Here is a 22674-nt window from a genome sequence, read left to right on the forward strand (position 1 = left end):
CATCCAATCCAAAGTGGCTTCTGTTTCTTGTTTTTCCGTTCTTTTACTAATGTAAATAGGAGCCTCTTAGTTTTTTTTTTTCTTTTCTTTTTCCTTTTCTTTCCTTTTCCCGTTGTGTTTCGTTATACTCTTTGAAGTTGATCCCGCAGTGCATGACTCTACAGAGTCCAAGCCCGGAGAAAAGGGAGTCATCGACACTGATGCGAGGGGATCAGCCGAGTCATCGTAAAAAATAAAAGAAGACAAAAACGTGGAAGAAGTCGGCGGATGAGCTGAAGAAAAAAAAAAAAAAAAAGAAAAACTAAAAGCCAAATATATATAGAAAATAAAAAAAAAAAGAAAGGCTTTGGAAATATATAGGGGATGAAAGCGACGGCAACTTCGGCAGTTTCCTGATTGAATTTCCACTGAGCTGACATATAAAGACTTCGCCCTTCTTCCCCTATAGCTGATGATGAAGTTATCCTATACTGCACCAACGATTTATACCATTTATTAGACACACAGTCTAATTGCTTTTTTGTTTTAAAAAGTGTAGATTCTTTTTTATGTTTTTTTTTTTTAATTCCTTATTTCCTTTATTCGCTTGCCCGTATTTTGGAGACCGAGGGACGAGCCGTAGAACTCATGTGGTATTCTAATTTGATCGCATAAGTTGCGCTAATGACGTTTTCTATACACGAGAAAAGGGATTATTTACAACGAAACCCCTTTTGATTTACAATCATTTCTTTTAGCATGTTCTAAAAAGCTGATTTCACTTACATATTTTTCCACTTCATATAGAGGCATCTACAGAAATGCAGGCAAAGAAATTGATGAGCTATGGGCATTCGCTAGCGGAACAATTGCTTCCAATTTCTGGCCGTGTGTACCAAATCCGCCCCAGCGTCGTAGCTCCTTATGTGTACGGGGACTATACATCTAACGATGCATATACCACTGCGTATGTAGGGGACAGTATAGGGACAGGCGAGAAAGGGGAGCATTAGATTCTCTTATTAAACGGCAGCGCGCGCTTATCACTCGGCGTTCGTATTGATTCAAAAGTCTCCGAAGCACAAGAGACTATTAGCGTTCAGCGCCATTCAATTGTTTTGAAGCTGCATGTGCAAGAATACTCGCTGTATGTGTATACGCAAGCAAACAGCTGTTGTATCGCTGTAGCTTATTAATAATTTCTTTTTTAGATTGTCACTGATTTAACGTCATTATTTCATCACACCGACTCAGATGATATTCCGTTAGTTACCCTTGTCTATATGTCGCAATGATTCCTGTACGCAGTACACAACAATGTCTTTGTTTATGGGAAGTTTTTAATGTATTACATCTATCAGTTTTGGCTTCATGACGTTCTATTTCGATAGAGGGGCTTCGCATTTCTCATTTGCTGGACCAAGGGACTGTATACCTTTTCACTTGCTCGTCTTTTTAGAGCTTCACTTGTTTCGCTTTTTCTTTTTCTTATTCTTTTGTGCATTTACAAAGGTTAGTTTGAATCTACCCTATGTACGTATATCACTGTAGAGTCTCTATAATGCTCGAGGAACAAGTAGGAGCTGTTCCTTAACAGTATCTAATTCCGCGACCTGCAACGTGAATAGAAAGAGAGAATCCTTTCTGTCTAATGAAAATCCTCCTGTGCCTTGTGCATTCGTCTATTTCCTACAAGGTCTTTTCTTTAAAACAAAATCTTTCGTTTTTATCCCCCCTCACTGACTACGTGAAACTAAACCATAACTGATGTGGGGGCGAAACAAGAAACAAACAAAACAAGGGGCTAAGCAAGCAGCGCCTCTATGTTCGTGTTCTTCACATTTTTGTCTTTCCTCTTCGTTCCTCGTGTGTTGAACCTCTTATACAGAGACAATCCTTCCATCCTTCTTGTAGTTTCATACTTGCTTTGTATACACCCACTTGAAAAAAAGGAGGGAATCAGCTTTAACAGAGGGTTTCGTGACTTAAAAAAAAAATGGCCAAAGTTCGGCGAATAGTACAAACGATATGCCTCGTTCAAAACTGCACACCAAAATAAAAGAAGTAGAAAAAAGGAGAAGTTTAGCGTGAAGTGAATGACAACGCAGTTGCAACTGACAATGAATAAAATGTCTTTTCCTGCCCACCATTTGGAACGAAAAATGCTTCTGCGTATACATACATCACAGCTCGAGAGACTGAAACGCGTTGAAAACACACACAAAATGTTGACCCCCAAAATGTCTTTGCCATATAGATGAGCATAAACGGATATAGATTGCAGAGCTTGCAGCGCTGAGTCACGTCTCTTTCAACCCCTTTTTTTTCTCACGATGTGGATGTGAATGTCTGCAGTCCCGGCGGACCGGACGCGGCTATGGAACGAAATGTTCTCAATCATTTGGGGTGTCTTATATTGACCTGTAATAGCTGTCCGGTTTAAATAAAAATACAGCGACGTCAGGACGAGCGACGCTGCAATACGTGTCTGTTTATTCGCAAACGGTTGACACATTTCTTTTTTTCATTTTTTTTTCCGAACTATTTTTTTTGTGCGTTCCATATAACCGTTTTTTTTTTCATCTGTTTCCTTATGTACCAATAAATTGCCCTATCTATATACTTTTTAAATATTTGAATTGGTGATGTTTTGACAGTCGTTGCATATCGCCGGGAAATATTCAACCAATTGTGCCGGATGTTTTTCTCCGGGACAACCCGCAGGCGCTGAATGTCATTAGATGATAGGATACTAGTGAAATCCTACAATGTTCACTTCTGTAGTTGTACATAATCAAGCCACTTGTAAAAGAGGTACATAGTTTCTATCGCACACCGGATGGTTAAAGATTGGAGGGAGACGAAATTCAATGGCAGCTCAACAAAAGACGAAGGCAACGAAGTTTAAACGCCACAGGGTTGTGTTGTGTAATGCAGCTACGTAATCTAGCATTTAAGGCTAAAAGGTGTATCGACAATCACGTTGGACACACGCTAGGAAACCTTAACCACGTCAACAATGTTTGGCACCATCGGCCTTCTATAGAGGAACATTTTTATTGGCTAGAAATGTTACACTTTCTGATCACGCAACGCAGTCAACGAAATGAAGGAAAGCGCAAGAAAACAGACCATTTTTCAAATGAAGCCATGTGCCATTGTTGGATTGCCTTTTTTTTAGGCGACGTGAAATCATACAAGTATCTACGTAAGGAGGTTACACAATAACGGAAGGCTTAGGAGTTATACCATCCACCATTGGCGATCAAATGTCGTAATGATCCTCTTTTCATTTCTGACACCCCATTTGCCTTTCCTCATTCATTCTATAGAGAACTTGATGGATTCCAAGAAGCCTCAAAGATTATCTTGCTCTGTGTATATTTTTTTATCGTTCCATATCAAAATGCGGCATCAGAGAAACATCAAGCGTATTTATTTCTATACGCGGCTTTGCTCGTATTACATCACCCATCTCTCTCTTTCAAACGTCAGTCGTATATATAGTGGCGGTGACAAGGAGCACGTATCACAGACACATTGGCTGCTGCTAGTGTCGCGGCGGGGCGGATATTTATATCTTGACTCGACACTTTCATTGTGTTTATTCTTGCTGCTCCCTTCTTTCGCACAGCTCCGCTATTGCGCTCTCGTGGGTGTCATCGACCTGCCTTTCGTTGGCGCTTCTTTTCTCAACGTCCACCAACGAAATCCAACAGCAATCACGTACACTATGTGCAGCACACGGTAAGGGCCGCATCGCTTTTCAGGTCGACAACAAATCGTGACTAACGGTTTCACGTTGTACGACACTGTTGGGATAGGCAGTGCGCATTACATTTAATACATCGAATTCAAAAAGCTTTTCACGTTCAATGTCCTGTTGACAGGCATTTTCTTACAGGTAAAAAAAAAAAATGTTTCAAGTTGTTCGTCTGACATGACGACATGTCAGCAATACTCAGCGGGAAGTAGGTGACAAAACTGTTCGATTGATAAACCAATTGTGTGCGAAAGAAAAAAGTCGCCATTATGACAGCAAAATACAAGAAAAAGGCAAGGAATTCTATTGAATCAGGGAATGGAAAAAAAAAAAGAAAGTAAGCCTCAAAAATGCAATCCTCTGTCGTATTTTACACAGGCAACTGACATCGTCTACTTCTTTGTGGGGAAGGCTTCACAATCCTTCGTTCATCGTGTACGTATATTTTAGAGGGAAGAAAAAAAGGGGGAATGGCTGACGCGAACAGAGAGATCTTATTAGGCTGGTATTCTTCTCTCCGTAAATACGCAGTCCTTACATCAAGTCAGCTTATGTGTATACATAAATAAAAAATAGATGTACTGCTGTGTGTATACTGACATTTTCACACACGATATCTCCTTTAGTCTCGTAAAGAATAAAAAAAAAAAAATGGAACACAAAAAATTGAATTTTATTTTAAAGCTTCTGGGTTAGGTTGCCTCACGGGCTCGACGTTGTCATCATCCGGACCAGAAATTGGATTTCCGGGCTGATGCTGGATAGCTGTTGTTGTTGGGAATGTATAACATAAAAAAAATGCCCACAGGCAAGCGTACGCATAGTAACAACGAGAACTTTCGTTAGAAATGCGTAACATATACAAGAACGCCAAAGAGACACACCCTGTCCGTTATACACTATCTAGTAGTACAAGTTAAAAACATAGGGGTGAAACTAGCAAACGGGCAAATGAACATGCACGTCCTTCTGTTATTCGAAGAGTTGTTTAACAATTTGTACGGGGATGTTCGCCGGAAAGCATTGCCATTGATTCGCAGTGCACGCATTTCTCGCATTCAAATTCAAATTCAAAAAAATATACAAATAAAGACAATTGATTATGTCGCATTTTAGAGTGACTTGCAAGGCTTGATCAATTCGTTACGCATTTGCGGTGGACGTGAATCATTTTCAGTCGACACAAATTCAGACGATCAATAAATCACATGAGGGCGTTATCATGTGGAGGTTTGTCTTTTGATTACACAACGTCCTCATCTGCTATCCTACTGGCTCTTTTTTGGCAGTTGGTGAAAGATGCATTTCTTCTCCTCATTTCCTGCTTTTCTTCGTCACACATTTTTAGCTTTTCCCCTTCTTAGAAGGATCTTTTGCTATCCTACTGCTTGCATTTGTTGTTGTCCTGCCAAATCATCGGCCTTCTTCATTTTTTTTTTCCCCTTCTTTTGAGCAAGGGCTAACCCGATAGAGTGTGAAAGCCTCGACGTCTACATCAGTGCGTGTAATGTGGACGGATCAGTGGAACCCCCGGAATACTTAGAAGCAGCGGGACTTGCTCACAACTTGTTCCTTAGTCGATGTTCCTTTCTTTTTTATTTTCATTCTTGTATCTGCCGATCGTCAGCCAAGGGTTGCCGACCTATTTCTTCGTCTTCCATTGGAGGGAGGCAACTGCTATAATGAAAAAAGGCTATAAGCGGGTTTTGCGGCCAACGTCGACTGCCGCGAAATGGAGTTAACGGTGTGAATAACGGGCTACTGATGAAAGCAACTGATGTATACGACTAAGCTTGTATACGACTTGCAAGAGGAACGGGGAATAGAGGCTATCTGTTATACGAAACGGGGCTAACCAGAATAATCAGTTGGTGATATACATTCGCCATTTGGGCGCCTCCTCCGCCATCCAACCTCCCCTTTGTAACTCGATACACCAGTTCTACATGCGCTCACAATCAATAATGCAACTATCCTCTTTCTTTTTTTCGCTCGTCAAACTGATGTAATAATGGCAATGGAAGTCAGGCTTTTGGAAATCAAGAGAGACACACAATGTGAGCACGGGACCCATTGAAAAGACAAAAGGAAATAAGAGAACTGTTGGGTATAGGCGGTGATTTACAGAGATGTCGCAGATGTATACTGTGTTTCGTGAATTAGCATTAGTAGTGAAGAAAACGGAGGCGCATGAATGGTAAACGATTTAGAGCCACAACGACCTTTCTTTTTGTTTAAACTCGTACAGCGACACGCGACACTTAAACACGCCAACGTAAAGTTACGTAACGGCACTCTTTTTTTTTATTCCACGTCGGGAACTTTTCACCGAACGATGTTTGTTTCGATAGGATTGTGGAGCATATAGATTAGATAGATAGATGCAAGCATTTTCGTTTGATGTAAAGACTTTTAATAACCACTGAAGCTGGTGCATCGAAGTGCTTTGTCTGTCTGTGAAGAAGAAGGGAAAGCGGAAAGATGTATAGACAACGTATCAATCGCGGGTATTGTCTACGTGACGCAAGAATTTCCAGAAGCAGCCGTAAAGCTTCTCGATGCCCGAATCTATCCGTCATGTTCGTTTGATTTATTCTTGACGTGTGTTGTTTGGTAACAAGGCTAGCACTTCATATTTTAAACGTCCCGAAAATTGGTGAAACTGCAATTCAACTACAGACTCATTAGGATCTTGTCCTACTGCAGCGGATGATGAAAGTGCACGCGTGATTTGCATGAACGGAGGTAATTTCCAGTGGCATATCGAAATGGGGCCGTCCGTTTGATTTAGGTACCATTTGCGTAACTATCATGCGTCATTTCTCACGGTGCTACTATCGTTTGAGCTCGTTAAACTACGGGATATGATCAAAGTTGGGCTCATCAGACGTTTGCAAATAATTCACAAGAGCAATTTCATGTCTCAAAAAGAAAAGGATGGCAACTAGCCGGTTGTTTACGCATGTTTTATCTCGTGATCAAAACTCAAAAGAAAAACGTTGTGTGGGCCAGTCATATTTCTGTTGTTTCAATTACACTGCCTTGAGGGATACATCGAGCGTACTAGTTCCATCTCGCTTTTGACTGAAATAATGCTCCAACTCGACCGTTTGTTGTTGCGTTTTTCTGTTTGTTTGTTTGGTTAGAATGTTGTGACGTTTATAAGGGCTCAGATCGTTCTGAACATTCCCTTGTTAATATTTGGGGCTTTATTTTAATGACTTCTCTTTCGTCTAGTTTTGTTTAAGGCAGCTAGGCTTCAAAACGAGCTTTTCTTTTCCGTTTACCAATGAGCAACTCACAGAATAGCGAAGGCTTTCCATGCTCACCACGAATGAAAAGCACAGAAACATCTGCATTAGTTGTCCTTGGCCACGGTTTTTTTTTTCAGAGATGATTGAATACCTTTTGAAACACAATTATGGGTGAGATGCTTTTTCCTTAAAAAGTTGACACCATACACTCCGTAGAATGAATGTGTACGTGTTTCTGACGTAGACTCTGCCCGTCTAGACGACGGGGTCGTTTAACATCAATAGTTTGTTGTAATGACCTTACAAAACAAATGTTTTTTGTTTTTTTTTCAATGAAACGCCAGCGCATGCTTGGAGAATGTACCAAGTGTCTGACTAGAAGTTGTGCATTTCTCACCTACGCAACGGCGGAGGCAGATGTAGATTCCACGAATCTAAGTGTTCCCGCGTGAGTATCTAGCTCTCTCGCTTGTACACGTCTAGAACACAGTCTGCGCTTTTGATAAGAAATGAGACACTGGCAATGCGGCGGTGCACTGCGGGACTGGGAAGCTCACATTATAGATAAAACGTCTGCATATGAGTACGTGCACAGGGATCAAGACATCAAAAGCCGGATTGTGAAGCAAAGGACATTCCATTTTCGAAAAAATGAAGCTCTAAAATATAAGGCTATTATAGCAAACTTGGGCTTTCTAGCGAGTCGATCCCGGATATGACACATGTCGACATGGTTATTGTGTATCAGAGTTTATGCCGTAGATTGCTGCGTAAAACGGCGTGCGTGGGACCCCAGGCTATTCACATTCCAATGTCTTTTCATTATAAAATTTAAGTAAAAGAAGAAATAATGATCCGTACGATGTGACCGTAAAGTCGTACGGAAGCGTAGGCAGGCCGGCTACTGCCATAGCCGTACATTATTTAGATTAATGATAATATCAAAGTTGTGTTTGCGCATGACGGAGAGATAGTTCCAACTTTCATCCCCTCGAGAGCTTCAGTGAGTGAGCAACGGAACAAAAAGCATGGAGAAAAATCTCCATCATCAGGTACGATATGAGTTAAAAGTTTAAAAGTGGCTAGAAGAAAAGGGGAGATGTGCGTAAGGGATAAGCTGTAAGTTAGATCAACTCGTTGAGGAAAAAAAAAAGGAAAATTTGGATAGGAATAGAAATCGCTATTTAATTGGAAGGATTCATTGCATTTGCTCTCCGGTACAAAAATCTAACAGGGAGGCGAAAAAAAAGGAAAGCAACGCCGTGCATACAAAGGGAGTTCTACGGTCTTTGACTTGGGATGAGGCTAGAAATGGGGAATAACTCAGCCAATGTAAAAACAGAAGGAAAAATGCAAATAGATCAAACTATTGAAAAAATGGTGCCAACTGCAATATATTTAGTTAAATATAATGGAAGAAACATTTAGTAGATTCAATACCACAGCACGATAAACTTGAATCATCGACGCACAACTCCAATCCTTCCTTCGCTCTAATCAAGGTCTTCAGTCGATCTGCATTTGTTTCGTTTCTAAGTAGTTGTTCATGTTCTTTTCGTGAAAAAGCGACACATAAAAAAAAGGAGTGACAACCATCAATCTAGCCAATCGATGACTCCGCATACCTCGTGAAAGAATCCCGAAAAAGATGAAAGAAAGAATGCGATATGTAGAAAATGGCATTGTGCGGAACGGATACTTGTATATATCGAAAACTTGGCCAGACAGATAGCAAGATAATTACGATGTCTCACGGCGCACAGGGCCGCTTCACTTACTTTTTTTTTTTGCTATTATATCCTGCTCCCACGTGTGCCTTTCTCTGATCTGTATATATTCCCCACATCCTAGGTATGCCATCCATTATACGCTGGATTGCATTATATTCCACTAGATAATTAGGTGCTGTGATACGAGATATTTTACCAGACACAATGCGGTTCATCGTGCGTCTTCAGTTCTATCGTTATGTAAGCACCATCGGTAATGCGATATTTCACGTGCAATACAAATGTATCTGTGATACTGGCTATCCTACGTGTGGTATTCCATAGTTTCGTTCATACTTTGTTTCCCTATCATCCGTTAAATGATTGACCTAATGGGCAGAATCGTTTATGAGATTGTTGTACACAACACTGGGAACAAACCACGTGAAAACATATTGACGTTTGTTTCACGTGAACGGACATTGCCCAGCAGCCACACAGATGCTATTACTTCTGGTCAACGTCACGTGTTCTCTGTTGATTGAACACAAAGTTTCCTACCCACAGTTGTCCTAGCGTACGCACCCGGTTAAACAGATGCATGCAAACACAAATCGTAGAATTGCTAGAGACGGTTACGATGAACTGGAAGCGAGGGGATATAATGAATACAACAACACCGAAAGACATAAATTTTTCGATGTGCGCCCTGTTTGTAATCGTCCAAGTCCACCGATCAACTTCAAACAGAGACAATAACGGTAAGTCACTGGCCTCTGCTCGCCGATGGACCTCATCGGGTCAAAGGATTAACTCTGTGAGTACGCAAGTTCTGAACTTAAACAGAGTTGGACAGCGTGATTGTACAGTGTATACTGTACGTGAATACATAATTTGTCTCTATAACTCTTCGTCTGTTCGATTATTCTTTTTTTTCGGAGAGCTTTACCAACGTTGCATAGATATTCTGCCCCTGGATGAATTAAATCCACATCATTAACCAGGCTATGACTATTGATTCTGTTTATCTTCAACATCGACGTGTGGATCAAGCGGAAAATATACATGTAAGTATGGATTAAACACAAATGAAAAATGATTAAATAGTCTAGTAAAGTGATTGAATAGTCGAGTAAAGTTTCCCCGTTTCGGAGAAGTGCTCGGCACTGCCTCTATTTGCAGTAATGAATGCCACACAGAATTTCGTTCGGATTCGTCCTTTTGATGTTGTTCTTTCTGTTTCCCAGGAGTGTCGCTCGACGGTGTACCAGACAAACTAGTTTGGGCACAGCAAAGATTTGATAGTGTCAGAAGGGAATGATGCAACCTTTGTAAACACGTGAGGCTTGGAAAACTTACACTTTGCTTCGTTGACTGCTGGTTTATTTTGTTAGCTAGCATTTTAGAAGAGACGCCATCGATGTAGTTGTACTTTTGGCTCCCTTTGCGGAAGCGCAGATGTGATTTTGTTGGGCGGTTGCTACTGCAAGCAAATGCAACAAGGACCAATTTCAATTATGATTTTACACGGCTTTGACCTGCGTGTTATCGAGTTGATGTTTAATTCATTTACACTCGGACTATAGGAATCGAAATGAAAGAGATAATGATGGCGGATGTTAAATTTGTATGCTAAGCGATGAATTGGAAAGATATAGATCTCTTAGCATAATGGTACTTAAAAAAATATAACGATATCTTTAAATCTTGGTGTTAATATTTTCTTCAACGTTCATGTCTTTAAGACTGAGGTTGAAAATACCGAGTCCGAAATGTAACTTGCTGCTGCTGAGTTATTGATTTATTTCTTTTATATTATTTTCGCACCACTAATTTGATTTATTTCGACTTCCTCGAGTGCCACCAGCTGTTTCCTTCATTGAGTTTGCCTTGCCTACAGACTTCTGATAGGTATACGACGTACGGTTCCGCCAGAGCGTCCAACGCGTCACAGAGCGCCAGCCGATCAACTTTTTCGGATGAAAAAAAGAAGAGAAAGAAAAAAAAAAATAAAATAAAATAAAGCAGCCAAAAAGAAATTCAGTGGAGCGAAGAAGCCAGCTCATAAGTTTTTGGTCTGGTTTCCTACAAGTATCATAATAAACCACGTTGCCTCAAAACTCGTATTCTTGCGCCGGCCTTACAGATCCTTCTATATGCTATCTACTTTCTCATCTGGTGGTGGCCTTAGCATTTCAAAGAGTGAAAAAAAAAAAATAGCCTAGCAGCATTACTTTCGTAATACAGTTGAGATATACGAACGTAAACAAGTGGAGGCCTGGTGGTTTATTTCCAGCAAAAATTGGCTTTTGCTGCCGGGAAAGACGGTTGCCACGACAAAGCGAAAACCTGCTCAAGTCAATCGATGTAGAACCAGGTCCACGTAGGTTTACAAACAAATAAACACAAGCAAAATGTCATTGGAAAAAAAAAACAGTCAATTGATTAAAGGAAACTGGTTATTTTCATTTTTCTTGACGAAATATCAGTCAAGTTTTCCATGCGAGTGGAGTATATCGCTGAACGGTATTAACAATTGACTTGCATGAACAATTTTCGTTTGGCTTTTTTCTGTAATGGATGCGTCGTCTTCATTTCATGTCATTTCCATGTCAATTATTCATCGCGATCGCATGTTTGAAAAGAATGCATTTTTGTGAAACTTGGCGGGTACCAGTTTATAGCATTATGTATATGCACACTTTGAAAGCACACAAATTGATTGATGCGCATAATCGAAAGGGAATAATAACCTGCTTAAAAAGGCAGCATTTTCCGCAAACATGATTTGATTTGGATTGATAGGCAAGCCATTTACAAGAAAGGAGTAGACAGAATACAAATATTTAAGACAGCGAAAAAGACCTTGTCATTCCTCTTTGTCCCGGATCAATAGTTTGTATTTCAATACGACAAATGGAGTGGAACAAATGAAAAGGACACCACCTATATTTCTTTTCTTTTGGGATTTGAAAGGATGAGAAAAAAACAACCCCTAACGGAATAAGGAAAACGATGTAAATTGCCAAGGAAACACGGCAAAACACGACAAAACGCAATAGCAAACAATAAGAACGATTCGCCAGATTTAACAAGTCTAGATGTTTGAGTTTTCAGCGTTTAAGTATAGAAAGAATCTCAGAACAGAAAACAGTTCTTATCGCCCCAATCTCCCCCTAAAAATTAGAAATATCTCCACCAAACCCTGCCGTTTTGTTATTCAACGAAGGACGACCAGTGAAATCGAAAGAAAAGAGACCAACTGGAGGCTGTACGTTCGGAGATGGGGGAGCGGCTTGTACTGCGGATGCCCGTCTTGATCGAAACCCAAACTGCTGTTGGAAATCCCACGACTCGTTTTCTCCCTTGTAGATAAAACTCTCGGTCCCAAAAAAGGGGAAAAAAAGTTTGAATTTTGGAAAGGAGAAGAAATGGGTGACATCTACGATGTGTTGTGCGCGCTGGCAAAACTTTATATTTAGAGTGACGCCCGTCATCAGCGCGATCAATTACATAGACGACAGGATGATAGATATAACAAAATCTTGATTCATTTGATTACTTTCTCTTTCTGTGTCGGTTATCCACGCACGCTATCGAATAATACGCATCTTAAGGAGTTTATAGATTAGAAAAAAAAATAGGAGATGGGGCTCCATCCTTGTTATCTATCTATACGTATCGCCCTTGTGTATAGAGCCTCATTAAGCGAGAAGAAGGAGAGCTAAAGAGAAACTAGAAGGAAGAGCCCATTCATTCGGCATCAGTGCGTTCGTGTGTATGAATTATGTAAGGCAGCGCTCAAAGACGGAGGCGTCACAAACTTCAAAAAGCAAACACACACAGTGATTGTATACGGTCTGTGGCTTTCTCCTTCTTCCATTTTTTTTTTTAACAGAGTCTCAAAAGATTTTCCTTCACGGTATAGTAGTTATATAATAGACTGACGAATTCTTCCATTCCGCCTGGTGTTTCAATCGCTCATTATCGTCGGATAACGCGGACAAGAAATAAGGATCGCTGAATGCACGCAGGGCACAATTAAAACAAATAAAATCGGCATGAATGGATTGATGGGGACAATGAGCGAAAGGCGGTCGTCTAATGAGTTGCAACGCCCATGCGATCCTCAACTGACGATGCCGTGAAACTCAACAGCGCATAAACTTTTGGTCAAAGGAAGCGGATGGCAGGGTTGACTAGATGACAATTTTCCAAATCAATCCCAATCACAAGGCAACGGAGCTCACATAGAGTTACACGCGTAGAAGCTCGCACAAGTTCTTTTTGCTATACTGTCTCTGCTTTGTCAATTTCTCGCCAGCGATGTTCTACGTATAGTTTTGCTTTTGAGCTCTACCCGTTGGCATAGACCATCCGGGTTGTCGTAATTGTGACTCGTTCCCCAAGTCTCAAATTCGCTTAAAATCAGTCTACTAGAGCTTGGCAGCATCGAGGATATGTGTGCTAAATAGCATCCACATTGCGCATTAAAGCTGCACACATGAAACAAATGATGCCCTTTTCTTCAGACTTCAACGTCCATTAGTCTCTTCGATGTATCAAAGATCTGGCGTTCCCACACGTCCAGCCTTACGGTTAATCGGACGTAGCTACTTCATTAGCAATAGTTGAAATTACAAGTTCGAAGTGGACATCTTGAGCTGTGTGGATTGTCAAAAAGACTTCGTCCCATAAAGAAACGGGATAAGAAAAGCAAAATGTGCGTTTCCCCGGCAATGATCACGATGTCTTGATGCCATACAAACAGATCAGATCCGAAAAAGGAATTCACGCAAGAACCAGCATTCAGTTTCTACAGAAAATCGATGTGCCACCAACATAAGCATTATCCCGTTTGTGGTATAGGCAGCATATGCTGACCGACGTAGTTTATTTGCAGCGCTGCACAAGCTTATCAACTTCACATCGCACTCAACGACCCTTAGATTTTCAACATCTACGGCGTTACTATAACCAACGACTGCAATGCTCCGTCTCTATTTCTATCGTTACACAATCGTTTTAAGCCCAGACACTATAACCCTCATCGGATTATCAAGGACTCGCAATAAAAAAAAAAGCAAGCAAACTGTGATTGGAACCGATAAAACCACAAAAGTCCCGAAACTCGGGAGAACCCTTTTAGCCATTTAAGGGACTTCGTTTACGACTGATGATCTATTGGAATGGACGTATCTATGCATAGCTTAAAAGATATAGGTTATACTTTATATGTGTTGCATGTACGTGCATCCTGTAAATAGAGTGAGAATAGAGTTCTTTAGAGAAAGAAAATGCAAAGAGCTGTACCCACTACGTATAACATGATGGCCCAGTCCAACAACAATAAAGAGATGTTGGACTGGTCAAAGCAACGTGGATGTGGTATACGGCGGATGTGTGGCATAAAAGGCTATTCAATCAGATAGATGGGATGGAACGAGCAATGCGGGTTTCTATACGCGTTCCATGGCTCGTGATTGAATGCCCGTCTTGGTACTCGACGTGGTACTATACGACGTATTTATTTACACTTTTGCTACAAAAGAGAGAGAGAAAAAAAAAAGAGTTCTATTCATAATTCATAGTCTATCTATGTATGTCATATTGAATGTAATAAAATGGATAACATGAGCGTCGAAAAGAAATCCTATGGCCGCCACAAAAACAGGCAAGAAGAGTAGCTCAAGTTCTTCAGACGGGTAAGTGTGTTTTTTTTATACTGTACGACGTACGAAGTAAAGTAGAGAATTTACATTTGGGGGGGAAGGGGAATGAGGAGGAAGAAACATGTTCGGCTACATGTGCTCATCATTTTCTTGTTATTGTACAACGAGGAGTTGCGTGAAAACACGGCGACATTTTAGTGGTAAATCGGGTGGATTTAGAAACGTTGGCCATTTGTCCTGTCCCCGGCTTATTGCAAGTCCTCTAGGAATATATATAAAAGAGAAGGAGCTGCATCCCTTCATTATGTTGCCTTTCTTTTTATCATGTGTATGATTGCTCCCCCGTCGCCCAGCGACATCCTTTTTATCTGGTTGTATATAAGGTTACATTAAGAGCTTACACACAGATACGTATATGAACAGACTCGTTTGCTCAGACAGCATCTTAATAGCCGACACACCTAAAGTATGTATTAAGATTTAGCTTCAAATATTTTTTGGAGGAGGAAAAAGAACAGTAATTAAGGTTTATGGCTCTATTTGATTATCCAAGTTGCTCTGTACCTTTTGCCATTGTATATTCATTTTAAAAGCGGCAATGAACTCGCGTCCGTGCCTCTTTAGAATTTCATGGCACGCGTTTCAAAACGAAGCCTTCCTCAAAAGGTTTTTGAGGATTCTATGGTAATTTTTAAACAGTTTGTGACATTTCTAGGGTATACGCTTACTCGTTCCAGTGAAACCTTGTATAAGCCCGTATGTGTCAGCCAATTTACCAATAAAAAAATGCTTCGAAAAGTGAAAAGAAAAAAGAAAGGCCTACACACAGTTGAAACAAGTACATAGTCAGTGAACCAGACGTGATGGGAAAGGAAACAAAAAAAAAAAAATGAACTGTCTATTTTTACCATGTTCTCAGTCGAATCGAGTCACCGAGTGAAGACGAACCGTAACAATCCATTCCTTCCTGAGTTTTTTTTTTTTGTTTGTTTGTTTCTCTTTTTGTTTCGTAACGGCTAACAAGCTTAAATACAAGCAATAATATCAAGTGGACTGATGCTTCAACGTCTAATATGGCACAGAAGCAAAAACAGTTTGACCTGCCCATCTTTTTTCACTCCATCCGTCCTAAAAAAAAAAGGAAAGAAACAAATAGCATATTCTAACAGAGCCGATTGGTCTAGACCCTTACTGATTCCAATTTTTTTTTCTTTTGCGTCTGATGAATTCTCAGGAAAAAAAAAGGCCCACCAACAACCCCCCTGGATGTATAAAAACATTCAAAAAAAAAGTAGAAAATAAACAGGGACAAAGAAATAATAAAGATAGATTGACTCGATTCTCTTCTAGCCTTTGACTGACTCGTTGCTATAGATCTTCCTTTTTCTTTTCTTTTAGTGGAGATTTCCCCCTTTTTTTTTATCTGGATTTTTTTTCTGTCTTTCCTTTTTATTTCGCTGGGCTGCTCTTTTTGTACGCATTTTGTTTTTTTGTTTTTTTTTTCTGACAGTCGTGTGCCTTTTTGCATTTGCAAGCCACTGGCAAAATAGGACTGGCTAGAGGAAACAAAAGAATGGATAGGATTTGCTTAAAAAATAAAGAATTGAGGAAGAAATGAAAAGAGAGAAAAAAAAAGGAAATGAACGCAAACACAAATGAAGCTCACCCGCCGGAAGAAGCCCGTTCCGAAGATTCCGCAGTCGGCGGAAGAGGGAGGGTATGGGACAGAAAACATCGAAGGATGGGCTTCCATACGGCTGGATTTGCCGAAGTATTTATTGAGAACTTATTAAAGAAAAATCTACGCGGGGTTAGGAAAGCGGATAGCAAAGGTAATTTACAGCAACCGGAACGAAAATGAAAGAAACAAAACTTTAAAAAAAGAAAAAGAAAACGGAAACAAATCTTGGGGTTTATAAAAAATGTAAAATGTGGAAATGCAAAGAGCCGAAACGAAATTGGAATTTGTATGCGAGAATTAAAAGAGTTGGCGTTGCGACTTCGCCTCGTTCGTACGTAATGAAAACCTCTGCCCTTTTTTGTTTCTCTTTTTTTTTACCTTAGTGCATCTGAATGTCTACCCCAGAACACGTGCACAGCCAATGAAAGGCTATCGTTCATGTACGCCAATACGTGAAACAAAAATAAACACTTTTGGTGGTTGTTATATGATTGAATAAGACTCAAAAACAAGAAGGACAGTCAGGCAATGTACATATTATTTAGATAAACGAGTAGTTTTTATTTGTTGTGACTTACGGTGCGGTAAAGTAGCCAAGACGACGACGAAGAGGTAAAGCGCTTTGCACATAAGCGATGCGAGCTGCTCCATTTTCACAGGCTACCGTGCTAATGCTTCTTCCTTTTTGTTTCTTTTTGGCTTCCTCTTGCTGACGTCGCTGTTCCTCGACGTCCTGACCGAGATGTGACGTTTAGAAGCTTTTCTCCGTTTTATTTTTATTTGAAAAAAAAGGAAGAATTTCGTCTTTCCTTTTTCAGCCTGCAACAAAAAACAGGGAGAACGCATTTATATAAACGGTTGAAATAATCACTTCATCTGGTTTATTTATTGATACATTTTTTAAAAGGCAAAAGTGCTAGTCCGCGCACAAGAAGTGTCTGTATAAAACTCAGCCAATTTTCCTCTTCCACTTTAGCGTTTCTACCCTATGGATGGTATCTTCCTCTGGGGTAACCAAATACCCACCGTTTCCGTTACATTGAGACAGAGACACAGAGCACTCGTTTCTTTCTTGTAAATTCTCCAGAATATTATTTAGAGCACAATAATCCTACTGTGCCTTCATCCGCAAAATAGAAAAAGAAAGGGAAGAAATGGAAAGGAATTTTTTTTTTCTCTTTCACGAATGGCTTCAGACTATTGATCGACGAGACATACGCGTCTATATCGAATAAAATGTTCCAACATTGCATCCTTTCTTTTCCTTTTACACGCTGTTGATTTCGTTTTTCTCATATCAGTTCTTCTTTCATTTTGGTTACCTGTTCTTAATTTACTTGATTACAGAGCACGTAGCCTTTTACCAGGCAAAATGGGGGAAATGACGTCACACGATTTGTTAAGTTTTAAAAAAAAGAAAGGTTAAAGAAAAAAAAAAAATGCGCAAGGAAAGCTAATGGTAGGTCTATAAAAATCTAAAAGCGGGAGTAACTCTCCCTACTGCCATAAGTAATTGAGTGTCTTTTCCTGCCACCGACGTCACAGCCGCAACGGTTTTTTAACCAAATCTTTTAGTCCTACTGCAAATAACATCAGGTCGATAATTAAATCTCGCATTCTCTTCGTCCTCCTCCCCCTCCCATTTTTTTTTTGTGTTCTGCGTGCAACGGGAAAAGGTACACGCACACAACCGAAGAGCGCAAAGTAAATACGTCTCGACGGAAGTGTAAGAACAAACAAAAAGGCGAAGAAAAACTTGTCGTTAACAGGAAATTCAAGCGAAAGGAAGCACACAAAAGACGTCGATAGCGTCTATGCATTGAGACCAAAACACGTGAAAAGTCAAAAATCAAAGATCATTTGGCTTCTACTTTTTTCAAAAATTCAATTCGTGAATTTTGCACAGTAGTCTACACGCATCTATTATTAATAACTAAAGATTCTTCTTTTTTTTTTTTTACGCATTTATTTATTTATTTGTTTATATATTTTTTCTTTTTTTTTCACAGCCAGAAGCGCTGGCTGGATTTACGGCTAGCGCGTTTTCGGCATGAATTATTCAAAGGTGTCACCCTTGCATTTATGTAACGCGCACGGCTATACTTAAAAAAATACACAGACATAGTTGCGTCTTCTATAAAGTACATTTAAATGCCAGCCCCACGTTTATTATGCCAACTGAAAAAGAAAAAAAAGTTTTTTTGCGCTTTCGTCAACTGTTTTTTTTTTATTTTTTTATTTTTTAGACAATTTTCTTCTTCACTTTTCCCACAAATACTAGTGAAGCGGAACTGACGTGCAACCGGGGTAAGATCCGGCAGAAAAGACGCCACGGAATCAATCGATAAACCTCTCCCAGTTGGATCACGCAGTTAGCGGTTTGGCTTGAGGTTTTTTCTTTTTTTTTTTTTTTTAGTTGTGTTACGACACTACTTTCCTCGTTAATTTGTATTTGTTTAACCTTATTCTTTCTTTCTCGCGTGCCCAGTGGCATGTGTCTGATCAAATAATTGGACATTTACGTCGCGTGGCCAAACAAAATGAGTGGGCCACATCACCAACGTCTAGCCTAAAAACGCCGTCAGCTCTGTGTCAATATTTGGACATTTTTAGGTACAATGAAGGTGCACAATTTTTATATAATTCTTGTCCCCGTCTCCTTGATTGCAGCACTTTTCTTTTCGTGACGTTGCAAAGTATGCGAAAATGTGATTTCTGGAAGAGCGAATGGAAGGAATTCAAAGTAATTGGATGGAGCGTACACGCGAAAAGGAAAAGTATGCTGTCAAATTCTGTACGCTTGCATTTCTACAGAAAGCAGCGTAATAGTCGAGACGGAAAAAAGAATGAAAACAAAACAATTCTTTGCATGTATAACAGCGTCCGGATCGATACGGCAGTGCCAATCCCGAAAACTCGTATCGGGCGTCTTTAATCGTGTTTACATTCGTCAATAAAGTGTTGTCTTCAATAGTAGGCAAAGAAACATCGATAACACGATAAAAAAAAATTATGAAAACAAAAATGCATTCATGCTTCAAAAAAGAACTTGTTTGTTGCGGATTATTTTCGGTAGCTGTTCAGAAACGTGAAACCTAGTTACGTGATCTTAAGGATCAAGCATCATACAATGTCCTAAATAGTGTAGCCAAACAATCTTTAATAAAAACACACACACACATTTACAACTATACGTACGCAATATTGAGGAAAATTCTTTTTCCAGGGCAACAAGAGGCTAATCAACTCAGCGAATAATATAGCGTCAAGCGAGGGGCTGTGTTATGGCATAGCGGTTCAATTGAGTATAACAAGTCGTAGGTGGATATATAAGGGGGTGCGTTTGTTACTCGCTTTCGGGAATCGATGGTCCGACGCCCTTTGTGAATAGGTCCCGTCTCTGTGGGCGTTATATATATATATATATAGAGAGTTAGTTATACCGAGAAACGAGGGGACCCTCCTTCCCACTTGCAAACTATCACTCGGTTACATCTCTATGGCTTTAAATAAAAGCGAAGGGCCTTCGTGATAAAGGAAACTGTGGAAAGGTTTGCCCGATAGTAACGGTTCATTGTGTCCATCGTTTATAAAAATGAGGGGCATGAGTGTCTACTCTAATATCGGCATTACATATATAGCCTTTGAAAGAGCGTCTTGTTCGCGTTTTGATCTAATTGATTGTGAATCGTATACGTACCATAGATAATGTGTGTCTGGAACTCTACTTTTTTTTTTGGGGGGGGGGCTCTTTGTCGTCTATATCCCTTCAACAACAGACGGTCGTGTTAAACTACAGGACTCGAACGTGGAAAAAGAAAACTGTTGATTCACGCGCAACCTTAAGCCAGTCGCGGTCTCACGGTACTCTTTAGATGTATATCTAGTCTCCCGATCTTTTTTATACTTCATAAATATATAGGAAAAGACAGGATATGAGTCGAGCCTGTGATTTATCTAGCCAAAAAGTTTTTTTTTCTTTTTCTTTATCTGTTATCCAATATATCCGTAGGGTACGGCAGACGCCAATCAATCGAAAGAAGAAGTTTTAAAAAATGGGGGGGGGGGGGGGGGGGGGAGGGAGATAAGATATAGAATGTTACAGGACGTATTGATCTCACCTTTTCGGTTCGGTTGTCAATGTTCCGACAGGAACTCGCAGAATTTGCTTATTTTCTTTTTTATTTCAAACTGTCTCTACCGTGCACTTGCCACCATCGAGTCTTTCCTACTTCTAAACCCTAGAACGTTCCAACTGTTTCTTTTCTTCCAGACGAACTGGGTCAATTCGGCGAAACGTAATACTAGGCTCTGCTGCATGGGGTGTCTCGGGCTTTACGAAAAGGTCAGAGATGTCAAATACCCGAACGTCACTACGTTTACACTAAATTTAGAATTTTGCTCTTTCGCCTAGCCCCGAGAATGTCAGCATGAGAAAAAAACAAGCGTTCCATTTTCTTTTTCGTTTTGAAAACTGAAGTGAAAACGGCCAAATTCCCAACGGCTGTATGTGATTGCTCGTTTGTTTTCCTTTTCTTTTTTTTTTGTCCCCTTTTTTTTTTAGGTGTTCACTTTCCGTCCGAGATGTCGGACTGTTGTTGATGTAATTGGAAAACCGTTTTTCGCGGTAGAGCAGTACCGGCTGCTCTGTGTCCGAAAAAGACAGCGGGACGAAGGGTCTTCCTAGGAGGTTATTACAACACGGACTCAAAGCGCTTTAGAGTGCGCGAATACTTATATAAATATTCCTTAAAAAAAAAGGGGAGTAAAAAGCCAAATGCTTGTTCAGGATCACGTAGAAAATAAGGACGTGAATTTTGTTTTCTACTGCCGACAGCGACGCCAGGTGCGAGATGTTGCACGGCTGGCCATCATCGATTCATGCGCCTGCTGTTGCTGATGTCCAAACACACTCAGACACACGCACACACACACACACACACAACACACACTCACACACATTTAAAAGACGGGTGAACTTTATACGGTGGGGAGTCCAACGCTATTATTTTTCTTCCAATCAGCTGCAAGTCAGTGCATGATGGGGGGAGGGGAGGTGAGACGTTATTCTTACTTTTCTTTCTAGGAATGTTAACTTTTATTCTCGCCTATTGTTTTTAATAGTTGCTGCCCTAGTATTTCTGAAGCAATTTGGGAGTCCTCTGAAGTTGTTTGTCCGCTAGCAAGCAGCCAAAGCAAATGGAATAACACTCGACTCGACTGCAAGTGAGAAAAATAGCGTGAAACAAGAAAAATCATCAAAACAAAAGCACCTTTGGGAACTGCATTCCCTACATGTGAAAACGACCAGCTGACGCGAAGGATTCTGAGACCATCCAGCGATCATCGGCAAGAGTAAAAGCCAAAAACGATCGCAGTTGAAACGAAAAATATTGTTTCCTTCGGAACAACCAACAAAATTCTGAAGGGACTTTTCGAGATGATGAAAGAGGCGGTAATTAAACATATGCGGCAAGGTGAGAAAAAGACAAACGTGATTTGACGTTTAGAAAACGGCCACCAATGCAAAATGAAAACTCGAGATTGAGTTATGACTTTGAAGCGCGTCGCTCCGTCGAAATTAATACAGCCGTCTTGACGTCTAACACAGACAAACGATCCTCTTCTTTTCTCTTTTCTTTAACTAGAAGATATGAAAGAAAAAAAAAATCAAGTCTCGCTCTCTTGAGCTCTGTCAAAGCAAGCGGTGGCAGTTGAAACTATCTTTTCTTTTTAAAATAGGAGAAAAAAAAAAAAAGCTCCACCGGAGTTTTTGATGATCCTGGAACAATAGTGAAGCAGTGATCCCTGGATGGATGATGGATGATTTTCAATCTAATAGTTAACAACACACACCAGTAGCACTATGTTTTTTTTTTTTGTTTTAACTGTTCACACTTTGTAGTTATTAACGTTGAGGTCGTTAACTTGCGGCGAACAGTTGATAAAAAATAATTGAAACGAATTATTATATTAATTTTTTTTTTTTCAATCGAAAACTGTTCGTTTGAATGCTAGAAAACGAAAGATCCCACACCGGCCGGGTGTTGTGGTTTCTTTATCCGGGACCGTTCGCTATCCGCAGAGGAGCGGAGAGAACTGGCCGGGTTCGGTTCTCGATCTGCTGCTGCTATAGAGAAAACTGTAGCACCACCAAGCCCGTCTAGCAGGCAGCAGCTGACGGACAGATCCTCCTCCTCCTTTTTCCCGTCGAGTTGTGTGTGTCAGATGAGAGTTGGGTGGCAGTGGGATGATGACGGTAGGATGTGGCGGGTGGAAAGAGGAGGAGCCCGCGTGTATCTACACGCACGCACACACGGGACGAATCGATGCCGCACCCGAGTTCCTCTCCCACCCGTTTTACCAGGATCTCCTTTATACCTCTCCTTCCTTCCTTCCTTCCTTCCTTTATCCCTTCGCCCTTCCTTCATCAGTGGCGGGTATAGAAGCAGAAGCATCGACCACCATCATCATGTGCCTGCCGTAGTAGCAAGAACGGCCGACGTTGGTGGTTGACGAGGCGACGGCAGCGCCTGCACATTTTGCGGTCGCCTTCTGCTTTCAGCCGCCGTGATGTTGTGCCGATCCTTAGCTTATCCACCTTCTATGTTGACCA

General features: G+C 40.5%; 1 protein-coding gene across 3 annotated transcripts in view; it reads right to left on the minus strand.

Moving 5' to 3' along the window:
• Window positions 1-22260, minus strand: part of LOC130692497 (neuronal acetylcholine receptor subunit alpha-7-like) — a 42808-nt gene extending 20548 nt beyond the window's left edge. For all 3 annotated transcript variants that reach the window (XM_057515611.1, XM_059497433.1, XM_059497432.1), the window contains exons 1-2: window positions 21824-22260; window positions 16637-16877 (exon numbers count right to left, since the gene is read on the minus strand). In XM_057515611.1, coding sequence (XP_057371594.1) covers window positions 16637-16709 — 73 coding nt within the window. In that variant the 5' untranslated portion in view covers window positions 16710-16877; window positions 21824-22260. The remainder of the gene's footprint in view (window positions 1-16636; window positions 16878-21823) is intronic.
• Window positions 22261-22674: the final 414 nt, after the last annotated feature.

This window comes from Daphnia carinata, chromosome 1 (genome assembly GCF_022539665.2).
Source record: "Daphnia carinata strain CSIRO-1 chromosome 1, CSIRO_AGI_Dcar_HiC_V3, whole genome shotgun sequence".
NCBI classification, from domain to species: Eukaryota; Metazoa; Arthropoda; class Branchiopoda; order Diplostraca; family Daphniidae; genus Daphnia; species Daphnia carinata.